General features: G+C 38.6%; 1 protein-coding gene across 8 annotated transcripts in view; it reads right to left on the reverse strand.

Moving 5' to 3' along the window:
• Positions 1–6291: 6291 nt before the first annotated feature.
• LOC110829246 (ATP-binding cassette sub-family G member 8) overlaps positions 6292–26389 on the reverse strand; it is a 70309-nt gene continuing 50211 nt past the window's right edge. For 4 of the 8 annotated variants that reach the window (XM_022062796.2, XM_022062798.2, XM_022062797.2 and 1 more), the window contains 8 exons: positions 25163–25406; positions 23714–23905; positions 21093–21276; positions 18603–18888; positions 17036–17153; positions 13943–14217; positions 11887–12153; positions 8747–9065 (listed from right to left, as the gene is read on the reverse strand). In XM_022062796.2, the coding sequence (XP_021918488.1) occupies positions 11932–12153; positions 13943–14217; positions 17036–17153; positions 18603–18888; positions 21093–21276; positions 23714–23905; positions 25163–25406 (1521 nt within the window). In that variant the 3' untranslated portion in view covers positions 8747–9065; positions 11887–11931. Of the gene's footprint in view, positions 6511–8746; positions 9546–11886; positions 12154–13942; positions 14218–17035; positions 17154–18602; positions 18889–21092; positions 21277–23713; positions 23906–25162; positions 25407–26389 lie in introns of those variants that run through there. The other 4 variants (XR_015537359.1, XR_015537372.1, XM_087356935.1 and 1 more) reach the window with 4 other exon arrangements.

Here is a 26389-nt window from a genome sequence, read left to right on the forward strand (position 1 = left end):
CCCATGGGAAATTGACCATCCTTTGGTGTCTGAAACATTCATGGAAACGCAGCTAACAACAGAGAATAGCCCATGAGCGCTTCCGGCTTTCCAGATATTTTATTCATTGCACAGAATTTGTTTTACGTTTTAGTTTAAAATCTAGATTACACATGTCTGATTTATCGTGATCTGACCGTCGTAGAATCGATAGATTTTTCTCATTGTCGTATTATTAAGTCTTTCGCACTGCGCTATCTTAACGTGTCCTAAGATACGCTGGATGGCACGGATATGAAGATAAAAAAGGTGGTGTCTGTGTGCTTAATTAAGCACAACACAATGCCGGCAGCAAACGCACGTGGGGAGAAACCACATGGTAGGCCTACCCCTTGGAGCGCACGCTGGGTGGGGCCCTGAGCCGGTCTGGACGCCGTTCAATGACGCAATCAAACCAAAATTGTATAAACCCAAATAGAAAGGAACCGTGGCTTTTCAACATAAGTCATGCAGTGTTTGTGTTCTGTTAAAAGGCCAAGACTTTAAGTTATACGAAGGTTCTTGTTAATTCGCGGATGAAAGACGGATGGCAAAAATAAATCAAGTTTATAGTCGGCGCAGTAGTTTTTGGCCGATGGAATTTTCAAGGGGAAGGCTGGGAGCGAGTCTCTTGTGCGATAGTATAATGTTGACTGCACCGAGTAGCTTGTGTGACTGAACGCCCAAACAAAAGAAATACACTGACCGTGCCACCTCAAGTACACGGACTAGGCCCGCCCGCCAGCTTCTCCACCGGCCATAAACCACTGCGCCGACTATACCTACGAATAAGACGATACAAAAATTTTGCAGAACCAGATTACGACTTCAAAACCTCTCATCGCCATAAACAGGACTGTCAACATCTGTTGATAAGAATCAAAGGCCACTACAACTTCAGGAGGTGATAACACAATGAAAGGTAGATAAAAATTACGTATGTTTTGGATTTAAAAGCACCGGGAACAACTTTTGATGCAAGCCAATGGTACGCAGAGTAACGGTGCCATATGCAATTGGTAAAAGATAAAGTTGTCCCTGTGCTTAATTAAGCGCAGTTAAGATTTTTACAAGACTGTGTTATGAAATTTCACAGAAGCCTTTAGACTAAAAAAGATTATTTCAAGGAGAAGGTAATATAGAATGGATGCGATATAACTGAAACACTGCCTTGGTATGGTGTAACGTCTAGTTGGACTTACTGGCTTATAATTGTATTCTTAGACACGACAGTTATTACAATGGTTAACGATGCGAGCATACGAGTATGCCCCCGCAAGTGAACCGAAATTAACCAGTCCCTGGGAGGTCCTTCAGGCCATCAAGGGACTCAAGCTTGGCAAGGCTCCGGGCCCCAACGGTATACCGAACAGGGTCCTGAAACATCTCCCACGACGCGCGGTAACCTTTCTCACGAAAGTGTTCAACGCGGTCCTCCGCAGGCAGCACTTCCCCTCGGCATGGAAACACGCCCGCGTGGTGTCCATACTGAAACCGGGGAAGGACCCCACGCTACCTTCTTTCTATAGACCCATCAGTCTTCTTGACACGGTCGGCAGGCTCTTTGAGAAGCTCCTATTAACAAGGGTCCTACACGAGGTCAGCGAACGCGGGCTGTTCGGTGACGAGCAGTTTGGGTTTCGACCCAGACACAGCACGACGATGCAGCTGGCTCGCCTCGTCGAAAGGGTCAAAACGAACTTTGACGAGAGGCGGCTAACCGGCGCGGTTTTCCTGGACGTGGCCAAAGCCTTCGACACGGTATGGGTCGAAGGCCTCCTCCACAAGCTGACTGTATTCAACTTACCGTCGTACCTGGTGAAAACCATCTCTTCCTACGTCGCTGGCCGCACTACGCAATCATGGACGCCTTCAGCTGAAGCGATCCCCCACCTCAACTTGCAAAGCGATACTGCCCCCCTCTGGATTAAAATCCCAAAGAACCATTCAACGAAAATCCATTTCAAAAGAACAAGTTGCTTTACTGGTTAACCTCTCATCAGCAGCAACAGACCCTTGTTTGAATAGTCAAGGCCTCCGTTAGCATAAGGCTCTGTTTACCATTTCCAGCAATGCGTTTCGTACGCAGGAATAGTGTTACCTAGCAAGTGACTGTGTCTTGCGCATGCGCAGGACTCCGCCCTAGTTAGCTTTCTGGTTGGTTGTTTGGCGGCTAACTCATCGCCCTGATGATGGAGGTAGCAAGGACCTCTGAAACGTCGGTAAACTTCTACCAGAATACACGGCGCAACAACCCAGAAGACAGCCATCTTCAAACTCACCGCCGTTAAAACCTCAAATCCTACACAACTTACGCAAGGATTAAGGCAGTCTGTGCACAGCAAGAACATTCAGAAGAGATAAAACAGACTTCAGCTGCACCATTGATATGACAGAAGCCAAGCCACACGGGCCGTACGTATTAATGAAAGTATTTTCATTCATGTTAACCTGCTTCGTGCCGCACCCTGTTACTGCACAATTCATACAGAATTAATTCGGTGTCGATTCTCTCCCCCCCCCCCCTCCACCCCACCCCCGCATTCACGAATAGGGCGGAACCCTGTCAAGGCTGCGTGGTATGGATCGATGTCAATCGAAAGTTGTGCAATGCTTCGCATTCCGCCAACGCAAGAAATGTCGTCAATGAAACTACACGCTCACTGCAGACGATAACGTGCTATCAGATTACATCATCTGGCCACATTAAAAACGGTAAACAAATAACGAAAGAGACTGTTAACAGCTTACGTTTAAAAGAAGCAAAACAGAAGAAGGTCGTACTGTAATATTAAGACCCCGACCAACAGGCATCGTCTGTACCATCCCAACATTTTCGTCTTGCGTGGTTTAACACTTCGAAGCGCGAAGTTCGTCTAAATTATATTTGAATCTCAGTTCCTACCTCAAAGAAAACAACGCACCTCCATTATAAAAAGGAAATGACGGATCTAGAAACAAAAGAAAAGTTTAGAAATTATCTGCGTGATATAATTTAACCTGTTATCAGACAATATAAATTAATTGACAATAACTTTTATTCAGGCTGCTGCTGAAGTAATATAATGTTTTACCTCACAGTGACGTATCTTGAAGGTAATTTATGGCAGAAATGCTTAAAACATTAAGACACTCAAATAAAATTGTGCCTAATTTATTTAGAGCGACTCACTACATGAAGTATTTGAGAATTGTGCTGTAAAAATACATAAAACTGTGATCATACGTTGTTTTTCATTTGAAAATAATCCCAGCTTTACAAATAAATCCCGTTACACATTTTACTTACATTTCTTGTATATATCATCAACACGAGGACTATAGCCAAGGGCAATCATAGAAAATGTATTGATATTTATAAACCGCACAGAGATGTATCACTTCAAGGTCAACTCCATCTACGGGGGGCAAAGTCTTTCGTCAGAAGTTAATCGCCCAGCTGATCAAGAAAAGTACTACCTTTTACAAAAACAAAGATTCGTTACTGTGTTCACTGATCCTTATCCTGGGCCAAATTAATCCAATCTACATCATGACATGCTACTGATCTAATATCAACTCTGTATACATTTCAGTCTAACTTACAGGTTAGGATCCTGTTGTGGTTTGTTCTACATTACATTGTCACAGTCATATGCATATTATCTGCAACAGTTCCACGTAAGTTAAAATTCATAATTAAAATAAAAAGGTTAAATGTAATTATATAAAATTACAGTTTACAAAAGTTTATAATTTAAGCCCTATATAATATTATTTTTAGATAAGAACTTGGTTTTACTCATAGTCATGTTCGTAGAAAATAACTTGAACGTAATGGACGTTTATTCTCAACATTACCTACCTTCTAAAATCCACACACACGCGATATTTAACAACACTATTACTGCCGAAACATAAAATAGCCACAAACCATTATTGTTACCAAAATGGTTCGTGCTACAGAATACACCATAGTATGAACATTATATCATTCTAATTATTTGGTTACATAACCATATATTTAACATACCTAAGCACATTTTATATAATTTGACACACAAAAATACGCTACGTGGCGAATATATACAGTGGTTTATGATTAGTTTTGGTGTCAGCCTGAAGTTTACCACATACTGCCGAAACATGTTGCTATAATGCGCATATTAATTGTACGGAATAAATGTACTGTTAATGATTTGCATAATAGTGTTGTATGAAATCAACTTTCTTCCCACGTTTCATTCTGATCGACTACAATCAGTCGACACTCATATTATCACCCCCACTTCGTATCTCCTAAGGCATATTTGCATTTGGATAAATCGCGAGATATCAGCACATGCAAATGGCCACACACTTCGTACGTGAAGCCTCTGGTGTTGAAACTTCGCCATTTTTGATGTGCATTTCTCTGCGTATTTTCAAATCGTAATACAAAAGTGTGTAATGTAAATATTTTTATATATTTTCTCGATGATTCATTTTAATATAACCTACGCCCAGGTCTGAAAAAAAGAAAAGAAAAAACTCTTCCCTCAACGTTTTATGAACAAAATTGTTTAGGCCTATGCATTTCTCATCTCCCCCTGTGCGTGCTACATGTCTCACTGATTACCCTTAACTCTATTTATTATTGTTTTATGGTTTATTCTGCACTAAAACCTTTCTCTAAAAGTCAATTACAGATGATCTCTGCATGGAACAAATCGCATGATATAACATACTTCCTTATCTCGTTTGTTTTCGCCTGTCATTTTAAGTAAATGTCCTGCGATAATGTAACTTACATATTATTCGGTTGGATACGTTGTATTTCGTCGTCTCACTGCTCCCCCCCCCCCCCCCCGAAACAGCATTATAGAAACGGCACATAACCTCTTTCTTCTCTTACCCTATGCTGTGTTTATGTATACGCTGCAATGCCTGAAATTATGAGGGGCCTAAAAGAATTTATAAATCTGTAATGCAGCAACATGTGCTTAATATTAACTTTCTTCAAATGTACCATCGTCATATAACAATTCACAGTTCATACACACTTCCACACGTGAGGTCTTTAGTCCCTGAAGCCATTTCTTCTACACAATGCTTCATACCATCCTAACATCGAAAAATTTACCTTGCAAACATTAATTAGACGACTCAATCAATGAAGAAACCCACTGCAACGTTTTAATAATTAAAATAATTTTTTTAGGCCTTGATTATTGTGTGTTTTACACATCAGTAATGCAAATCACTGCCAGATGCAGACATTTAATCAATAACATTATTTTTCCATGTACTTATAATCATTAAATACTTCACATTAAGGGAAAACTAGTTTTCAGCAGCTGGCGAACTACCACAAGCATTGCAACATTAACATAATAAAACATAGCGTAAAGTTACGCCATCCTGTTACGTGCCAATTTTGGCACTTAGGGGAGAGGGGCATAGCTCCTACTGATTCTCAACCTTGGCACTAGAAGGTAGTGTGCTTTCAGCGTCACGCCCCGGCTGTGTTTTACCCCCGGAAAGGACCTCGGTACCCATTGGACAGGAGGTTATGTGGGTCCCAGAGCCGGTCTGGACGCAGAGGATAGAGGAAAAATTCTCTGCTTCTGTCGGGAATCAAATCCCGATCGCCAAGCCCAGCTACCGGGCTCACAATAAAACATATTGTATAAATGCATTTATCAGGGTTGACTTCTTTCTGTTTTACTGTGAAGTTGCAAAATTGACAACAAGGTGGCATGAACTTGTGATGCAGAAGGGACACGCCACTTACTATAGGGCCCTAAAATACGGAATGGTAATACAACTTTGAAAAATATAAATTTTGTTAAGGTAATTTTTATATATTGTGAAAAGACATGGAAATTTTAATTTGACAGCAATAGTAATGGACACCAGGGCTACGAATACGAAATTTTGTACGAAGATAAAACTATAAACATTCATACAAATTAATGCATGAAATATAGTTCACAGTCAATAATCAATAAATTTAATGGACAAAATTAGTATGTAAGGAAAAGTTCTAAAAAAATACCAACAAACTTACAATTACAAGCAATCATACCACTAAAATAAAATTCAATGGCCATCTACAAAGCGTTACCATATGCCCCAGTTTCGAGACTCTATCCTCGCCAGTTTGTAGCTTCGTCCTTGTAAATCAACCGTCTAGCTCTTATTACACTTACGTTGACATTAATGTACATCTGTCACAAAAGTGCAGTATAACTTTTCTGGTGTTTTGTACGATCTACAAACATATTAAAATGATATAATAAAAAATTGAAAGAATACCAACTATCCAGAGCCTTAATTGTAAAATACCATGTTTAACATTAATTTTGGCATCAACTCTTCTCACAATTTAATCTTTCCTGTGAATAAGAAGTGTAAATACTTCTGCATATCGACAGCGAATGTTACTCGGTTGAAATTCTTTTGTGATTTTGTCAATGTCGTGTACAAGAAGTTTTTGCAGCGTTGAAATACTAGACTTATTTCCCCTTCTTCCTGCAACAGAAAAAATTCTTGAGGTTTGAAAAACTGAAGTCGTCGTCCTGCTCACAGGAACAGAGTCTACCAGTCGAAGTAGTTTATGAGAATCCATGCGGAGAAACGTACTTGCAATCTTGTCTGTGGCCAGCTCCATTTGTTTATCACACAATTCTTAAAACTGAGAAAACAAGCAGAAGTTGAAATGTAGGAAGGGAATTTTCAAGAAGCCGAGTCCTTCAGCCGAGTTTCTCAAAATAGTGCGAAGAATCCTGAAGTTAAACCCACTGAAGAACTGCTGTATATTAAAACGAATATAAAAATAAGCAAACAAACAAACTATTAACACTATAAAAAAGACACTAGTGCCAAACGCGTTTCAACCTCAAGAGGTCATCTTCAGTGGCATCTGGGAAATTAATTCATTTAATCAAAATGGTGTAAAACTGGTTTAGAAAACAAATCATGAAGTAGAGTTGTTATGCTTGATATGTTTTTGTAAAATACTCTACTTAATGATTTGTTTTTCTAAACCATTTTTAAACCAATTTGATTAAATGAATTAATTTCCCAGATGCCACTGAAGATGACCTCTTGAAGTTGAAACGCGTATGGCACTAGTGTCCATCATAGTGTTAATAGTTGTTTGTTTACTTATTTTATATTCTAATACACTACACGGTATGCAAAGTTTTAAGAATAGTAAAACAAGACAGTCTCCGATTAATACTGATCAGTCGTTTGATGAGACGTGTTTGGTAAGCTACTTTCTCACGTCTCCGACTTCCTGTCAATGTTTTCAAAAGCCTTAGTGATGTCAATAAATGATCTATATAATCTTTCTCATTGGTTCTATACAGAGTTCACTATGACATCCACATGATTTCCAAGCTCGTGAATGATGGATCCGTTGGGATTTCAGCATTTTGCAAACATCCACGTGAAATCCTCAGAGTGTTTCCCTCTAGCGTGGTACATCTGTATTCCCTCCGGGTCATCTGCATTAATTTACTTTACATTCTTTAAGAGACGATCTCATTATTTAACTCTTCTGGCCACATAATTTTTGTTAGCATAAACTACTTTGTCTGTGTCAGTAAATTTAAAAGTGTTTTTTTAAATTTATTTTACTTTTCAGACTTCTTATAGTCCTTACAGTCAATCTATGATACAGAAATTGCAAATAGGAGTTAGTAATGTCAAATTTGAAGCTTTTACAGTTTTTAAGTGCAATGATGCCCTCTCAAGAAATCACCAGTGCAAGAACTGCAACTCCATACATACATGGTTTATAGATTGCGCGAGTGGTCGTGGCATCTAAATGTGTAAGCCGAGAGAGGGGAGTTCAGTAGTGGCGGGGGTCGCACAGCCTCAGCTGCAGTGACGCACCGATCTAAACACAGCTAGAGCTACGAACCAACCGATGCTGACACCCCTCTACATATCATTTTCAAACAAAAACAAATAAAAATTTGTACAGCCACCATGTTGTTTTATGGTCTACAAAAGTTACCTTAACCGGTCTTGCATATTTATTGAAGATATATCATCATACATCATTTCGGGACTTCATACTAAAAGACTTAGTCTCATACTCATCTCACAAGTTTATGCATTTGCCAGGATGTTAGAACTAATTGTAGGAAATCGGATGCCAAACTAGTTTAAAAATTGAAAGAAGGCATGCGCGTGCACACAAACACAGACAGAACTGTGATCTCATCAGCCTGCTTGTTTCCATAATCTTTATTGGCCATGTTCTACGCCACACTCGCAGTCCGTCTGGCCATGTGTCACAGTATCAAACTGCTAATTCACCGAACACTGGAGTTAATGTGGAGCTGGCAACTTTGTAGTATGGCGTTTAAAATTCCATATTTTCATACGATAAATACGGCAAGAGACATAACTGATGGCTGCCACTGGTTGCTTGCTGACTTCCGATCTTTTTCCTAGGGTGATATATATCATGGACTGAAGAAATATAAGTTACAAATTCCTTAATAAGATTTAAAGCTTTCACAGTGACTTTATGCATTGAAGTCTTTTGCGAGATCAGTCAAATATAGAGTTACAATTGGAACTCCATACTTTCATGGCATATGACCCAAGAAAACTTCATTGTATATAAATTCCTTTTTGCACATATTGCTTAAATCTAGTAAACAAATACTACACTGCAAAATACATTAAAATGTATGGTAATATATTACGAATATTTCTGGATGTGTCAGTGTGAAGAAAGCATAAGGGCTCCACAAAACTTAATACACTTTATTGCGAACAATAAAATAACATACTGCTGATGTGTTTAGTATCAATTTTAAGGCTGTACAAATATGGCAAGATCACAATTGGAGCAATACCAGCTACTTACCTACTACTTGCAAACAGTCACCGCTTGTTACGTTTATTGTAAACGCAGCTGAAGGCACGACATGTAACATAGCACTTGTTTAACTGTAAAACTTCTGTGTCTCTATCACGGTCCTGAATTTGCTACACTGCATTATCAATGTCCTGTTTGTGTTTCACTCGTTTGCAATGGTTTTCTTCTTTTCAGTACCACAAAACTGCAATACAACAAATAAATGAAAATACAAATCATCATAAAGACAGACTAATTAAGAGGAGTGTGGGGGACACCCTCCCTGATCATATGGTCCACGGACAGGATGCTGGTGTCCCGGAGTTGGATTTTGTTGGCCCAGGCTTGCGCAGTGTTTGGCCATGGAGGATTCATCTGGATGTCTTGGTGGTGTTCCTTGACCCTGGTTTTAACGGAATAGCCTGATGTAGACTTGAAAACACTTTCAGGGAATGCCGTACGCACCTGGAGTCTTAAGTCCCAAGTCGTCCTTCAGAGGCTGAAGGAAAATGAAAATCTTCCTTGAAGGGAGACCCACTGAAGAAAGTAGCTTCAACTGTAGAGAAACCTGTCTCAGTTTTCTTTCTTCCCTTTGTCAGAACCTTCACTTGTACCTCCCAGATACTCTTCAGCCATACCAAATCTGTGGGCCTCCCCCTCAGGAAGATTGCCGGTTTCCTTTCACCTGTGAAGGACAAAAGAAGTACCACTTGCACATCCATCTGGATAAATTGGCCATGGCTGAACACTGCATAAAACCTCGGTATCTCTATTTTCCTGGTTTTAATTTATTTTACCTTATTAATTACTTGATCTATATTTTCCTCCTTTCCTCCTGTTAATTTCCTTGTTCCTTCCCATCCTAATTCAACAACTTTTCAATTGGCTCCCTTGTTCTGTCTAGCCTCATTTTGATCCTCCCACCATCATCCAATGGTCTGGTCAAGTTTTGACCTTGTCAGGCCTGCTCCTACTTTTCGACCCACTTTTTTGCACACGACTTACTTTTCACCCTGATGTTAGGGGCAAGAAGCACCTCTGAATCATCAGCCAACCTCTACAAGGGTTGTTAAGAAATTATTGGGTCTCCTGGTAACACAGTATGACGCCCAGTAACCAGGTGGCTCCTGCTCCCATCCACATCCGTAAGGAAGTTACCATCTAATAAATTTTAACGACTTTCATGTGAGACTACACCAAAAGTTAAAAGACAATATTCAAATATGCCTAGTCAAAATTATGTGTAAAACAATCCGTCTGTCAAGTAAAATAAAATTATCCCCTTGTGACGGCTAATACAATTCTGGGATTTGTCAACTGTTCCGAGGGGAGTAGAAGGGTTTGGAGTGTAAAGTGGCCCATCCACGTACGAGTCCGGCTCGGATCAGGTTCCATTGAGCCAAACTCGTTTGTGGGTGGGGTGTCATGAGCCGAGTCTGCTATGCATGTGTGGTGAAATATATCTGAGCCCGGCACACGAGTCAAGCTCGCTGAGCCAGACTCGCAAGTCAGACTCGTACGTGGATGGGCCGCTTAAGTCTACAACTTGATTGGGCTCTTATGGGGCAAGCCATGTCTCATTCATCAGGAACAGGTAAGGACCAGCGGAAGCAGCAGACTCCTGTGAACATGGCACTAAAACTATTGGTTCCATAAAAGTTTGGAAATTTGACTAGCTATCAGCTTCTCACGGAGGACTTACTTTGTATATTGCTTAAAATCCGAGAACAAAAAACACTGATATAACATAATACATATTCACACACACAAAATTAATATGGCTAATTAAAAGTTTAAAATACTTTGATACTTTGATGACCCGTTCTTCAAGTGCCTGAGCATCTGCGGGTCCCAACTTTTAGTTGGCTTTGATCTATAGACAGTTGGTAGGACTCCTTGGACATGGGATCGGCCCGTCGCAAGGCCTCTACCTGTACGCAGGACAGCACAACACAGAAAGACGCGGACAAACATCTATGGCTTGACTGGGATTCGAACCCACGGTCCCCACGACCAAGCGGCAAGAGGCTCATGCCTCAGACTGAGCGGCAACTTTGATGGCAAAAGTTTAAATAAAAACTACAATAAGGTTTGTACATGTAAATATTTGTCTGATGTACTTCCTAATCAGAATTTTCTGAAACATGTTTTATCGCCATTGCTTTTTGACTTTTTTAGGATATGCCAACAGAGGGTCTAAGAAAACAAAGAGGGATTAAAATTGAAAGGGATGTATACCATAAAGAAAAATACTGAAGCTCTGTGATGTTCAAGTATGGAGGTTGGTCTAGAAGTAAACACACAGAAAACTAAGTATAATTCTATGGCTCGTCACCAGACAACAGAATTAAATAATATAAAGACAGCTACTCAATCCTTTGAATATGTGCAAATTTAGAATATGTGGGAATAAAGAATAACAACTAAAAATTGCATTCACAAACAAATGCAGAAAAGATTAATTTCAGAGAATGCAGGGAACGATTGCTAACATGCAGTTCAGAATCGTTTGTCTTCCGATCTGCTATTTAAAAATGTAAAGATTATAACATATTGCACTATAATGCTGTCTGCTGTTTTGCGTGGGTGTGAAACATGATCTTATGTTTATGGAAGAACACAGATTAAGGAGAACAAGGTGCTCAGAATACAGAACTTAGGAGGGATGAAGCAGCAGGATGGCAGAGAACACTCCATTCGTAATCTTCACTGAATGCTATCAGAAAGATCAAATCAAGGACGATGAGCAGATAAGAAAGCATACAAAAGTTTGGTTATGAAACCTGAAAGAGAGACCACTTGGAAGACCTAAGTGTAGTTGGTAGAATAATATTAAAATAGCTTTGGGGAAATAGGTTGGGATGGTGTGGGCTGGATTTACGTAGCTCACGATAGGGACAGGAGGAATATTGTGAACATTGTAATGAAGGTTTCATAAGAGAGCTGAGAGATTGTTAGCTTCTAAAAGTGACTTCCATGGAGTAAGTTAGTTACAGTTGAAAATGATAACTGTAAATGTAACTTACATCTCTTGGCACCAGCAAAATCATTTGATTTTTCATATCGTTTCCTTATGGCTTATTAGGGTTGTTGCGTGGAAGCTGTGGCTTATACCGGAATATAAGGAAACAGCTAGCTGCTATGAGAAGACACAGGAACCAAAATACAGTCACTGCTAGAGGAGGCATGTAGCTTGGCTGCCTTGGGTCTTGGATCAGACCAAGGTACTGAAGGGCCGCAGTTCCGTTGGGTGGGACACACGTTAATTGCACAATGATATCCTGATGCTGGACCTGACAAAGAACATGAGGAAATTAATTAAACAGCTATCTCCAGATACAATATTTTATACTGGACCCACAGTAGTAGCATGTCTACTTTTAATACAATGAGTCATTCTGCTGAATTAAATAATACATGAAGATTTCTGTCTTCTGGGTTAGTGTGCCATGTAGTCTGGTAGATGTCCACCAACGTTTCAGAGGTCCATGCTGCCTCCATCATCAGGGCAATGATTGGTTAACATCGACCAGACTACACAGAGCAACAACCCAGAAGACAGAAATCTTCATACATTATACATGCTCAGGCAGACTTTGCCGTCAACTGAAACTCACACTAATTCTGCATCCACTGTACTGAGCAAGTCATGCTTAAAGGAGATGTATTCAGACTGTACTTGATCATATTTATTTGTTATAATGACATCAACTCAGCTTTTAATAGTAAAATATAGGTACACAACTAATGATGCATGAACACATTTTAATGTCAAGGTTAATGACATCACACAGTGTAATATTATGTAACATCTAAGATGTGGAAAACAACAAAATTATGGGACTGATTATTTAGAAGAATCTTATGACCCTTCAGTTGAAATAAAGTGTTCATCATTTTACATAGTATCTGGAAGGATGGGTCTCGGTAAGCATCATGCTCCGTTATAACCATAATGTTTAAGCACATTCTTCAACCAGACATATCAGTAACCGTGATCTATTTCCTTAAACTGCCATTATCCATATTCTCCTAACCCCACAAGAACTTGTAACACAGTGTCAAGAGAATGTGTGCTCAGATCTCCCCAGGAGTCAAAATTGGAGTAACTAGCAAGGCAAGACAACCATCACCATCAAACTGCATTTTGACAAAGAAGGTATAAAGATTTCTGTCTTCTGGGTTGTTGCGCTGTGTAGTCTGGTCGATGTTAACAAACGTTTCAGAGGTCATACTGCCTCCATCGCCCTGATAACGGAGGCAGTGTGACCTCTGAAACGTTGGTAAACATCGACCAGACTACACAGCGCAACAACCCAGAAGGCAGAAATCTTCATACTCACTGCTGTGAAAACCTCAAATCTTACAAAAAGAAGGTATACATCCAAATTCAATTATCATTATTTGTATAAAATTTGTTTGAATATAATAACTGTAGAGATATCATAAACTTAATGGCGTGTGGCATGAATAAATACCAAAGTTTTTAAAATACAGCTGCCATTCATCTGAAGCAAACTGATTTTACAAGCTGGTGGAGAAATTAATAACAGCTAATTTACATTAACGAATTACCAGTTTATATCATTTTAAATTTGTGTTAATATGTCAGGAGTACCTTACAAGCTCTTTTCTCTTTTACCAGCCATAAATGGCCAGCTAAAGAAAAATGAAAATTATATTTAAATTATGTATATACAGATAAAGGAGCAGATTACAATAACATATTGGTCAGTGGTGAAAAGACGTCCTCCTACATGCCTGTGCAGGTGCATTGGGGGAGTGGAGGTATAGCTCCTACTCGTTCTTGATCTCGGCTCTAGATGGGGTGAGTGGTAAGCATCACACCCTGGCCGCGCTTTACCCCCCGGGAATGACCCTGGTACCCATTGGGTACGAGGCTGGGTGGGCCCCAGAGCTGGTCTGGACGCAGAGGCTAGAAGAAAAATCCTCTGCCCCCGTCAGGGATCGAACCCCAGTCGTCGAGCCCATAGCTAGTCACTATACTGACTGAGTTATCCCGGCTCTTATTGGTCAGTGGTACTAAGCATAATTATTTCAAGTGCTAACAATTGCTGTTACCTGTTTATTCCGGCACAGCCCAGCACTGGATACTAAAGCGTCAGGTCTGTATTCTCTGGCTATCAGTACAGGAAGTATCCACTTCACAGGAGATACAATTCCTAACCATTTACACCACACACTGAGGTCTGCAGGATGGACTGGAACTCCAGATACAAGAGCTAGACAAGTCACTAGCAGGCCTGCTAAAATTGCAGCTATGTGTTTCCATTTCAACATATAACCCAGAGCTGTTATTAACATCTGCAGAGTTAGCAGGTATACCAACATGAGGCCTGTAAAAAAAATCAAGATAAATTATAAATCTCTGTGAAGAGAAGAGTGTTATATAATATTCTTATTGAATTTGGTATACCAAAGAAGCTTGTGAGTCTAATGAAAACGCACTTAAATGAAACCTATAGTAAAATTCGAGTAGGTAAATATGTATCTGAGTCATTCTTCATCAAGAACGGTCTAAAACAAGGAGATGCTTTGTCTCCCTTGCTCTTTAACTTTGCACTATAATACGCCATCAGGAAAGTCCAAGATAGGCAGGAGGGTTTGCAATTGAATGGGACACATCAGCTATTGGCATATGCTGATGATGTTAATTTATTGGGGGATGATATGAATACAATAAAGAGGAACGCAGAAGTTTTACTAGAGGCTAGTAGACAGGAGGGGCTAGAAGTAAATTCAGAAAAAACTAAGTACATGTTAGTATCTCGTCATCAGAAGACAGGCGGGCAAAATTATCTTAGGGTAGCTAACAAGTCCTTTGAAAGGGTTACAAAGTTCAAATATCTGGGAACAACAATAACAAATGAAAATGACACTCATGAGGAAGTTAGGAGGAGATTAAATTCTGGAAATGCTTGCTACTTCTCAGTTCAAAATATTTTGTCTTCCCGTCTGATTTCTAAGAACCTGAAAATTAAAGTGTACAAAACAATAATCTTGCCTGTTGTTTTGTAGGGGTGCGAAACATGGTCTCTCACTCAGAGGTAGGAACACAGATTGCAGGTGTTTGAGAACAGGGTGTTGAGGAGGATATTTGGGCCTAAGATAGAAGACGATTGGGGAATGGAGAAAACTGCATAATGATGAGCTTAAAAATGTATACTCCTTCCCCGGTAATGTCAGGGTGATTAAGTCAAGAAGAATGAGATGGGCTGGGCATGTAGCGCGCATGGATGGGACAAGAGGTGTGCACCGGGTACTGGTTGGGAAGCCTGAGGGGAAGAGACCACTGGGGAGACCTAGACGTAGATGGGAGGATAATCTCAGGCGGGATCTATGGGAGATGGGAGTTGAAGGAGACTGGATTTTGTTGGCCCAGGACAGGGTCCGGTGTAGGGCTTTGGTTAGTTCGATGATGAACCTTCGGGTTTGGTAAGCAATCTAGTTAGTTTGTTAGTATATGACAGAGGCAGTATGACCCCTGAAACGTTGGTGGACATCTACCAGACTACATGGCGCAACAACCCAGAAGACAGCAATCTTCAGACTCACCGCTGTGAAAACCTCAGATCTCACACAGTAACAGGACTGTTAACAGATTCTGAATTACTAACAGAAAACAGACGAATGGACTAGAAACAACATTATATGCATAAAAGAACTTTAAATGTTGAACCAACTTTTCATTCTGGAATGTTAATGTGTTACATAGATTGATGTACAAACATTTAAAGCATCACATGGCCACAAGAACATGGACCCACATAATATGAATTCACACAATAAAATTCATATTGTGGCTACCATGTGCACACCAAGGAGAGTAAGAGGCTTTTTAATTACTGCAACATAAACAAGAAATCATCTACTGCTACTGCTATACTAACTGTAACACAAGTGATAAAAGTCACCATTTTACATACTGTACGTAAGTTTGTATAAGCATGTTTCAGTCCATTTTAACTTTCATCTGCCATTCATCATGTACAGTCCAGTTGGCCATGCATTCACTACCATACTAGCATACCGCTAAACTGGTAACCATAAGCTAGACTGTGGCAACTGAGCCTGTAATATGGGGGCTTAAATCCTGATCTCACATAGCAAAGGTTAATGCTGACAAATTGAAGAAGGGAAGTAATTTATACTATAAATGGGTAATGTACATATTTTTTGCTCACATTTTTCATAAATTAGATTGCATTGAAAGAATGAAATTACTTATTTCTTGTATAACACATCTTTACACTATATGCATATTAAATTAGTCTTCTGCATACAACTTCAAAAACAATTTAAACAAAATCAGAGCACTTAACCTTTTATGTGTCACATAAAATAAATTGGACAACAAGAAGCAAATAGTGAATTATTCTTGTACCCATTCTTTGTCTGTTTCTCTTGGAATAAATTTATAAGTTTATTTCTTGTATCATTAACCAACTAGATGTCTTATGGAACCCGAAGGTTCAACACTGAATTAACCAAAGCCCTCCACCAGACCATCTCTTGTATACAATTTATTTACTGCTTCTGTATATTAGACTAATATTCTATGTATGTCAGGGAACATGGCAGTTAGTGTACTGTAAAACATGAATACTGAATTATACAAGTAAATACATTCATGGTCTAGAAGTGAAAGAATGTGAAATCACACATACTGTTTTTTCCATCATGGTACCACCTAGTGAATAACCTTGCAATACAAAATAATTTACTTTATGTATTAAATTACCTAATATTAAAACAGTTGTGGCTGCATGTTGCTTTATGCATTATATAGCTTCTTCAGAGGGTGGATGAGCAGGTGGAGGTTCAGGGCACCCTCATGCCCTTGGGGTGAGAAATCACCCCTAAAGGCGGATGAGCCGGATGGGTCAATGGCATAGGATTCGGAAGGCAAGGGGAATCCACCGCATTAAAGATCCTCAGGATTTCCAAAGTATCAACAGCTGAAGCTGCTGCCAACCAATCCTAGGACTGATTGCAAAGAAGAAGACTACTTATAGAGTCTCCGTTAACCAGAACAGACAGATACAATGGACGGAAGGTAATTAGCCGAAAAGAGACAAATCTTAAAAAAATATTTATATATTACTGACGGTACCCTCATTTATTAACCTCAATGCACTGGCAAAAATTACTTACCGACATATACATAAAATGATGACATATCATTTCCTTGCATATGCAGACCTGTCATGGAGTAGGCTGGGACCAAGTACGCAAGCCAAACACAGACAGAGGCTGGGAGATTGTATAGCACCTGCACAAAGATAAACTTTTTATGCATTCACAATAAAACTGATTTATTTTGTTCTAGTGATGACATTTTGGAAGACACTTAACCTTTTGTTGAAATTGTCCTTCCGATTTCAAGGCAAGTTCACCCAAAATATTGGACGTTTCTGCCAAAACAACACATTAACACAACCCTTGTAGCTCAACAAATGATGAAGTATCTCATGTACAAATATCCAAATAATACAGCAGTTATATTTGTATCCTATAAAAGTGCAACAAGTTTCACTACACTTACTATAAAGTTAAGTAATGTCTTGTTCATAAAGTCCTAGATTATCAGGTCATGGTTAATGGAGACAAATATTCTCTTATTCCCACTGGCTCAATATATTCGAGATTGAAATTTGCAGCACTGTGGGCTACAACACATTCACTGATATTTAGTACTCATAATATTACATTCTGACTCTGAGCATGTTCAATTTTTTCTGTGCATCTGCAGTTTGAGGTTAATTTCAGAAAACACCAATCTTTAGTTACTTCTTCTGCCTTGCACGCCACATCATTACTTAAAAATGTCAAAGAAACAATTAATTGGAAAACATCTGAAAAATGTCAGGCTTATCATCTAGCATAATATTCCTACTAAGAATCTGGACCCTTCTTGTGTCGACTACAAAATGAAACATAATTTATAACCACCAAGTTATTTTTTAATAAACCAGCTACACTAAACACATTGCCAATTTATTTTGGTATAATGCAACGAGTTTTGTGCTTTGAGAACTGAAGTTCCTTCTTTCACACTTTTATCTGTCCAAGTCATACCAACAGAGGCAATTTATCTTCTATTAAACTAAAAAAGTGTACAAATTAATAACTATTATGGCAGAAATCAGGCTCTCAGCTATTAAAACCCAGGACCTAGCATTTCCTATTTATCTCCATAGAATATTCTGAAGCACTATTAAGTTTTAACTGAATAGTGGTCACATTTTTAATTTATAAATATTTTTCTTCCTTCATTTATGTGGATAATGCAACTGTTACTTCTTTTTCAAGTTACTCTGTAACTTAGTGGCAACTGATTTCTCAGATTCAATTTGTGTTTGAGTGACATTAACACTATTGTACAATTTACAATTTACAATGATTGAATGAAGAATAAAATGAACAGGTCATGTAGTGTGCATGGGGGAGACGAGAAATATGTACAAAATTATGTTTAGAAAACCTGAAAGAAAGAGTTCTGGATTCATCTGCCTCAGGATTGGGACCAGTGGTAGGATTTGTAAACATGGTAATAAACCTTTGGCTTTCATAAAATGTGCAGAATTTATTGACAAGCCAAGCATAATATTTTCCTCCGAAGAAGAACTCTGCTCCATGACATTAGTGAAACTCAAGCTAATCTACTACTTCGGAGAAGGACTTCTATGTCTTTTATGATATTTCTAAAAAATGCTTTTACCTTTGTGAATATGTAGACCATTCTATAGTACAACCGGTCCCTTATATCTCGATGTACAGACCACCTCTCCCTTCCAACTTCCCCCAAGGCCAGCAGAAGAATAGGCCAAGGGGCTAACGTAGCCATTACATAATGAAAACCGGGCCGATCACTGTAGATTAGCTGAGGATCAGAGCCAGGAACATCCCACCAGATAGCACCAATGATAAGTGACATGAGGGCAGCTAACAGGAGTTGATTGAGCCAGTGGACTAAGCTAATTGGCTGAGTTAAGATTAATGCTCGCCTGGATAACAGACAAAACACTATATTAATAAGGTAGGGGTGTACACAGAAATTTATGAAATTACAAGTTCACACATTTACTTCTTGGTCAGACACTCATGTAAGTGTTAATAATTTTAACAGGACACATTTAATTTCAGGTATATACATTTCATCAGAACTTCAGATATAGTTATAAGTGATATATCAATATTTCGGACATAAATGTTATGTGAAACGTTTAGGTATACAATATACATTAGAACAAGTAAAATATGTGAAGACAAAAACTTGGATTTTTACTTTGAGATGAGATTTGAAACTGCTAGATTATTTAACAATGCTTCATCAACTGCATTGGCATAAAGCAGTGAACATTAGAATGACTGTGAATGATGAATTAAGCAATCACAGGCTAGTTTAAGATATGATGCTTGAGCAACTAAGGAAAACTGCAAAAACCTCAGTAAAGACAGATGGTTTCAAGACCAAGACTTGAACCAAGGCCTTTTGCAATAAGAAACAACAAGGTTAACCACAATACTCAATGATCTGGACACTGTAAATGGGTATAAAAGAAGAGCATACCAATGTCAGAATGACTAAATTTGTGAAGCTACATAATAAAATATAGTTTTCAGGATACACTGTAGCATCACATACATACTTTTGTCTCAGTGTAACAACTTTTGAACCAAATAACAAATTTCCATTAAACTTGGTGTGAACATCATGACAATGGAGGCCATTCAATATTTGTATTTTATAATTTCCTAACATCAATAATGCCTACATGATGGTTATGATAACCTGCGAGATAAGGGAAACAGTAGTGCCACTACTAATGCATTAATGTCAGATCCTAATATTGCAGATAGACCCTTGAAAAAACGTAAATTTTTGTTAAGTAAATTTATTTGTAAAATATAAAATAACAATCATGATTTCTGCAAGAAAACTATAGTTTCTATCCACTGATGATGATTATGAACTACTGCATATTAGCATCTGACAGTTTGTGTGGAAACAGATAGAAAAAAAAATTAAGTTAATAAGTGACAATGTGTACCTTTGAGAATATGCTATATCAGGCATATTTAAGAAAATCAGGATCTGTAATAGAGGCAATTACATATATATACATACATACATACATACACACACACACATATATATATATATATATATATATATATATATATATATATATATATATATAAGTAAAGTAAAGTTTGTCCCACTATACGCCATGTAGGCGTTTGGGGTGAGAGGAGGTATAGCTCCTCTCTTCCTTGACCTCGGCACTAGATGGGGGTGAGTGGTCAGCATCACGCCCCGGCCGGCTTTACCCCCGGGAAAGGACCCCGGTACCCATTGTAGAGGAGGCTGGGTGGGCCCCAGAGCCGGTCTGGACGCAGAGGCTAGAGGAAAAATCCTGCCCCCATCGGGGATCGAACCCCGGTCGTCCAGCCCGTAGCTAGTCACTATACTGACTGAGCTATCCCGGCTCTATATATATATATATATATATATATATATATATATATATATATATACACATACACACATATATATGAATTACTAAATTCCATAGTTATTATGCAGTCTTTGAATGAAGTGCACAGCAAGAAAGCATTTGGGGACAGTTGTATTTGTCCATACGTCTGTCCAGTCAATTCGACTGGAGAACCACTAAGATGGATTAGGAAGAAATTTGATGTAGAAGTTGTGCCATTGTGCACAACCTAAAAATTGTGCTTTTGAATATCCTATAAGCAGTGATAACAAGAAGGCAAATTTAATACCTCTAGATGCACACTGCAAACAACACATAGTTCTTGCTTGCCTTATCATACAGATTAAAGCATTTGAAGAAAAAGTAGAACTTCTTGTACTTAACTAATCTTCTAAACAGCCCACATTCTTTCTCAAACTAAAATAATAAGAAATGTATATTGTCATGAGCAATAAAACTTGGTTTCACTATCGTTGACTGTAGAAATAGCAGCAGATAACGAAATTTTAGAGGAACATATCATAAGCAAACACAAAGATGACAGCTTACCACACAACATTATTGGTACCTCCTTTAGTGGTGGAGATTCTCGTGGTAATGTCAGATCTTGTGGAAGACGAAATAAAGAGACTAACTATGCCCCTACAGTGGTGAAAACTCTTTGGCATTAAATTCTTTAAAATGTTTTTTATTGTATACATTGTACTTACATAATTAGAACAAAACACTGTGTGACGCAGTTTGCTTGTCTGAGTTTTGGTGGCAATGCGATAGGTGGTCCAGGTTCAGCCAACGGTTCCTGAACTTGGTTAAATGTTTCAGCAAGCTGCTCTATTCTCTGACTTGATTCAAGCATTGCTTCAGCTGAAAGGTCGTCCAACGTAACTAGATCCACTGGTCGGGAAGAAAAACAAGCAATTGCTTTCACACAGTGTAACATAAAAAGGATATAAAATTATATACTGCATCTATCAAAAGACATTCTTCTTCTTTATTACACAGTCTCCTTACAGGAGGTTGGCGACATTATGAACAGGATCCCTCCATCCTTTTCTCAGACTGGGACCTGTTAATATGTTTTTTTAGGCAGGTGATCCAGAAGTGGTTTGCCATTGCCTTCTTCTGTGTGTATGGAGTAATGTTGAGATGCCATGGAGAAACCGGGGAAGCCCTGGAGGAAAACTCCGTGTTGCCTAGACCACGGCCTTGCCCAACACAAGTTATAAATTCGGGCACCGCCGGGAATCGAACCCGAGACCTCCAGGATTACAAGGCCAGCATTATAACTGCTAGACCACCATGGCGGTCATCAAAAGACAAGGATTTCATATTCACATAACTTCTCATATTAATAAGATGTATTAATAAAAACTAGCCTCGGACAGAATGGACCTAACAATAGGACCAAATGGAAGAGGAGAATTGAGGAGGCCATGGACCGAATACGGACCAGAGAGCCATAGAAGAAGAAGATTAATAAAAACTAATGTCATTTATTTTCAGACCAAAGACTGAGCATTTCAGTTTTTGGTATTAACAAGTGATCAAGCCAATTTTTAAAGAAAAACTATTCTATCCTTGCAGCTTAATTCCACATATAGGTGTGTTATAAGAATTCAGGCAAATAGAATGGCGGTAACGGATACCTCATATTTATGTTTATTAATTAAAACACTCAAAATTAAACTGAGCTTTGTCACAAGTGAAATTAAACCTTCACCTTCAGTAACAAGTTCCATGAGTTTTCTTGGAAATTATAGAATCAGTTGGAGGAATTTCTTGCTCAAGCTGTACTTTATATGGATAGCACTGCACATTCTTTATAAAAATGTGTCTCGACTATTATCGACAGTGTGTTGTGGGTTATGCGCGGTACAGGCATCTGTACGTCACACCAACACGCTCCTAAACTGTTAACCCCACAATTAAAGTCTGATTGGTAGCCCTGCAGTACAGGGGTTTAAATCTGCCATTCCCAGAGTATTAAGGAATTTAGAATTCCATTCGTAAGCACTGAAAACGTGCCTCTTGATCTACTCGTGAGGAGAAGTTCAGTGCCCCATGAACCACTGCTTATAAAAATTATAACTCATGATCCTCAATCTGAAACAAAACACTGTTTTAAATTAAAATTTTAGAAAATATAGCAATATAAAATCCCTATGTCTTTTATTTTTTTATGGTTTTCTACACAGCCAGAAAGTTGACTGGGAAAAGGCCTTGAAACAACACATCAACTTCATTTATAACAGAATCTCACGCTTTCTCTATAAATACATCTCTGTTTTCCATAATTTGAGACACTCTGGATGAAAAAATATGCATGTTGACAGCTAACACAAGGGATTAATACTGCACAGATGGCGATGGGACAAACGAGACCTTAATGGGCATGAATCATAAGAAAATGTTAAACCACTCAAAGCATTATATTTTTCATTTCAAGAATATATGGCAACAGAATTTTGACATATACTGGGATAATATATTATATACAGTACACAAGGCTGGCCACTACACAACCACATTCTAAAACAGGTGTCTCTGATCTTCATGTGAATCTATTTTACATGACAGAAATACATAAACTGCCTGTATAGTTGTAAGATTTGAGGTTTTCACGGCACTGAGTCTGAAGATTGCTGTCTTCTGGGTTGTTGTGCTCTGTAGTCTGGTAGATGTCCACCAACGTTTCAGAGGTCATGCTGCCTCTGTCATCACAGAGCAACAACCCGGAAGACAACAATCTTCTACCTGTAAAGTTTATTGCACAGGCAGTATCACTTCCGTAAAAACTGATGCTCAAGATCAGCCTACACCTCAACAGTTTCACTTGCAATCCAAATTACATTTTTGAAAAAGTTTTGCTCTAACCCTCTAAAACCAAGTGACAACCACATTTATCACCTGATTTAACAATCAGTAACTCTGCATTTTGCCTTTTCAGTGAATTTATGGGTTTCACATATTTTTCAAAACTAATTATTCCCTTACACAGAATTAACTGATTGTCGAGCTTTGTAATAAAGATGTAGTTTCTTTGCAGTATGGATTGAATTTTTAAATATTGTTATAAAAGGAGAAAGCTGCTGAATTTGTTTTGTTTTCAGAATTCTAAATTATATGCATAATAATCAACCTGACACACCAGTATATTTATATTTCTATGATATCATTATACTTTGTAATCTTCACTTAAAAATGTTATGTCTGTTCCATTTCATGTTTCATATTTTGTTTTCAAGACTATATTATTATTACACATACCTGCTACATAACCTAAACAAGCGATATGAAATTATAAAATTTCAAAACAGACCCACAGACTCACAATAGTAATCAGATGGGTTCTTGTAGGCTGGGCAAGGATAATCCACCATGGCAAAATATGGCAGCATCTCACGTCTGCGACCACTGAACATCAGTCGACCCGCAGAGACTAGTGCCACATGCGACAACATCGTAAATATCTCATAAGTCGGAGGATGGATAGTCAAAATCACTATTCTCCCTCCAGTCACACCTGCAAAATAGTTTTAATTATAACATGTGTACAGTCACTGGATGATCACTTTCTACTTCACTTTGTAAAGACATTTCAGAAATGCTTGATGGGTTCTAAAATTTAAATACCAAGTGTGCAATGTCCTAAAATTAGTTTAAAGAAGTCTGAAGGATGAACAGTCGGTTCAGGAAATACAAAGTGGACACGAGAAAATGGCATATACATAAAACTTCCATATTACATTTGCAGTTAAAAATGCCTAGGATTAAAATATTTACTACTATAACAAAATTCAGAGATAAGAAAAGGAAAACATTTATTCATCCTGAAATGCTAAAATATGCCAACTGTTGTTATATTAAACTGCTATTCAAACTGTGATGCATTCATCACCCTAATGATGAAGGAAGCTAGCACCTCTGATATGTCGGTAAATTGACTGACTCTATGTCACGACAGCCCGAAGCAGAGCCTTGGCTTCCTCCCATGTGGGAGGTTTTTTGTCTTTGAAGTGTGCATTTATGAGTAGTGAGTGACAAGACCACTGCATCTGTACAATTTCTACTTGATCCTGGTTTGACTGCTAGAGCCATCTAGTAGTGAATCAGGAGAGACTTGGGTGAGAATGAATTTTGCTTACAAAACTTCTTGTTCTTGCCCATAAGGTTCTTTTACATGCTGTAAATCTACAACATGGGACCGCTGGCTTTACTTCCCCTCCAAAGGAAGTTGTGCTACGGATATTTATCACCTTTAAAAATCCACTGACCTTGGCCGAGTTTGAACCCGTGAACCTTGGGTCCAGTGGCAAGCACGCTAACCACTAGTCCACCGAGGGCGATATGTCGGTAAAAATCTACCAGATTACATGGTGCAACAACTCAAAAGACAGCCATCTTCATACTTACTGCCATGAATACTTAAAATCTCTTTTTGCAACAAAACACTTGTATCTACCTATGGTCTACATAGTGTCACAACCCAGAACAACATTAATGTCATCCTCACTGCCTACAGTATCACAAATCTCAGATGAATTTTGGTGTAGTCTGGGTCACAGTTGACAGTATGAGGATGACCTGGGGCTTTGGAACACAGTAGGATAGACGGACAACAGACTTCAAAATGTTTACACAGAAAGGAGTAACAATGCAGTAACAATGATACTCAAACATTACACTAACAGTCACACAAAGTTCTAATAACTTCCATAATCCAACAATAATTAATGCAACTTAAAACTCATGCATTGTGTAGTGATCGCTATAAGCTTACCACTTGGTGTAATAGAAGGTGGACCACTGCTCCCAGCAGTAGCAGCCCACTGTCGCAGAAACTCAACTAGAAAGAATGTGTCAAAAATATCCATCCCTCTGGTAGGCTGATCCAAAACTACTATATCAGTATCAAGGAGCAGGTGACATGCTACATTCAAACGACGTTTCTCAGATGTCGTTAGTCCAGAGACTTTTGTGTGACGAACCTGATCTAGTCCTACATCTTCTATTAAAGAATCAATCTGTGAACAGAAAGTTCAATTTTAAAATATGATACCAAAATACTGGCATATTCCATATGACAAAAGATTTTACTGCTTTGTAACATATTTAAAAACAGCTCATACAAAAAAAGCAAAGTTCTACTGTAACCAGTAACTAGATATTATGGTTAAATGGTTAGCACTTGTGCTTCATATTGAGGAGATTTCACCACCCTACCATTCTAGACTATATAACCATTCCAAATTAATAACTTCCATAAAGAAAGTCCTTAATACTTACATATCAGCACAATTTAAATACAATTTGACAGATCCCCAGAGGGTTTTAAGAGTTGTAAAAAAATATAACAACATGTTTGTTAGATATAAATATGAATTCACTAACACCAACAAGTGTCACAAAAAATGAAGGTGGAGACTATATTTCGCTTGGACGTCCATATTCATGAACAGATGAGTAGGCACAGTAGGAGGCTGGTCTCAGATATGTGAGTTTGAGTCATGGTATGAGCATTCTTTTAATAAATACGTTACATTCACACATGCTGGGTGCGGCAGAGGAAATGCATGTTTTTCGAATGGCTAGTACTTGGCAAGGAGGAGGGTGGGGGATTTCCGCCCCTTGCTAGTAGACAGCTTAGATGATGCAGTTTCAGTAGCCATGGCACCATGGACCCGCGAGCATCGGGTGTTTGTCGTTGAAAATTATATCAAAAGTGGTGAATATGTAATTGCTGTTCATCTCCTGTTTCGGTGATATCCCTTGGCCACCTCGCTCCCCTGACCGGTCCGTATGTGACCATTTTTTGTGGGGCTACTTCAAATCAAAGGTCTACAGAAACAAACCATGCAACATTCAGGAACTGAAAGATTCCATTTGCCAGGAAATCGCTACTGTGGGGGAAGAAATGTTGGGAAGAGCAATGCAGAATTTCGAGGAGAGACTGCAAGAGTGCATATAGAAGGAAGGGCATCACTTAACAGACGTTATTTTTTGGAAG

The sequence above is a fragment of the Zootermopsis nevadensis genome, unplaced genomic scaffold (assembly GCF_977971745.1).
Source record: "Zootermopsis nevadensis isolate Lab colony 2312 unplaced genomic scaffold, Znev_1.0 Znev_ptg000001l, whole genome shotgun sequence".
NCBI lineage: Eukaryota > Metazoa > Arthropoda > Insecta > Blattodea > Termopsidae > Zootermopsis > Zootermopsis nevadensis.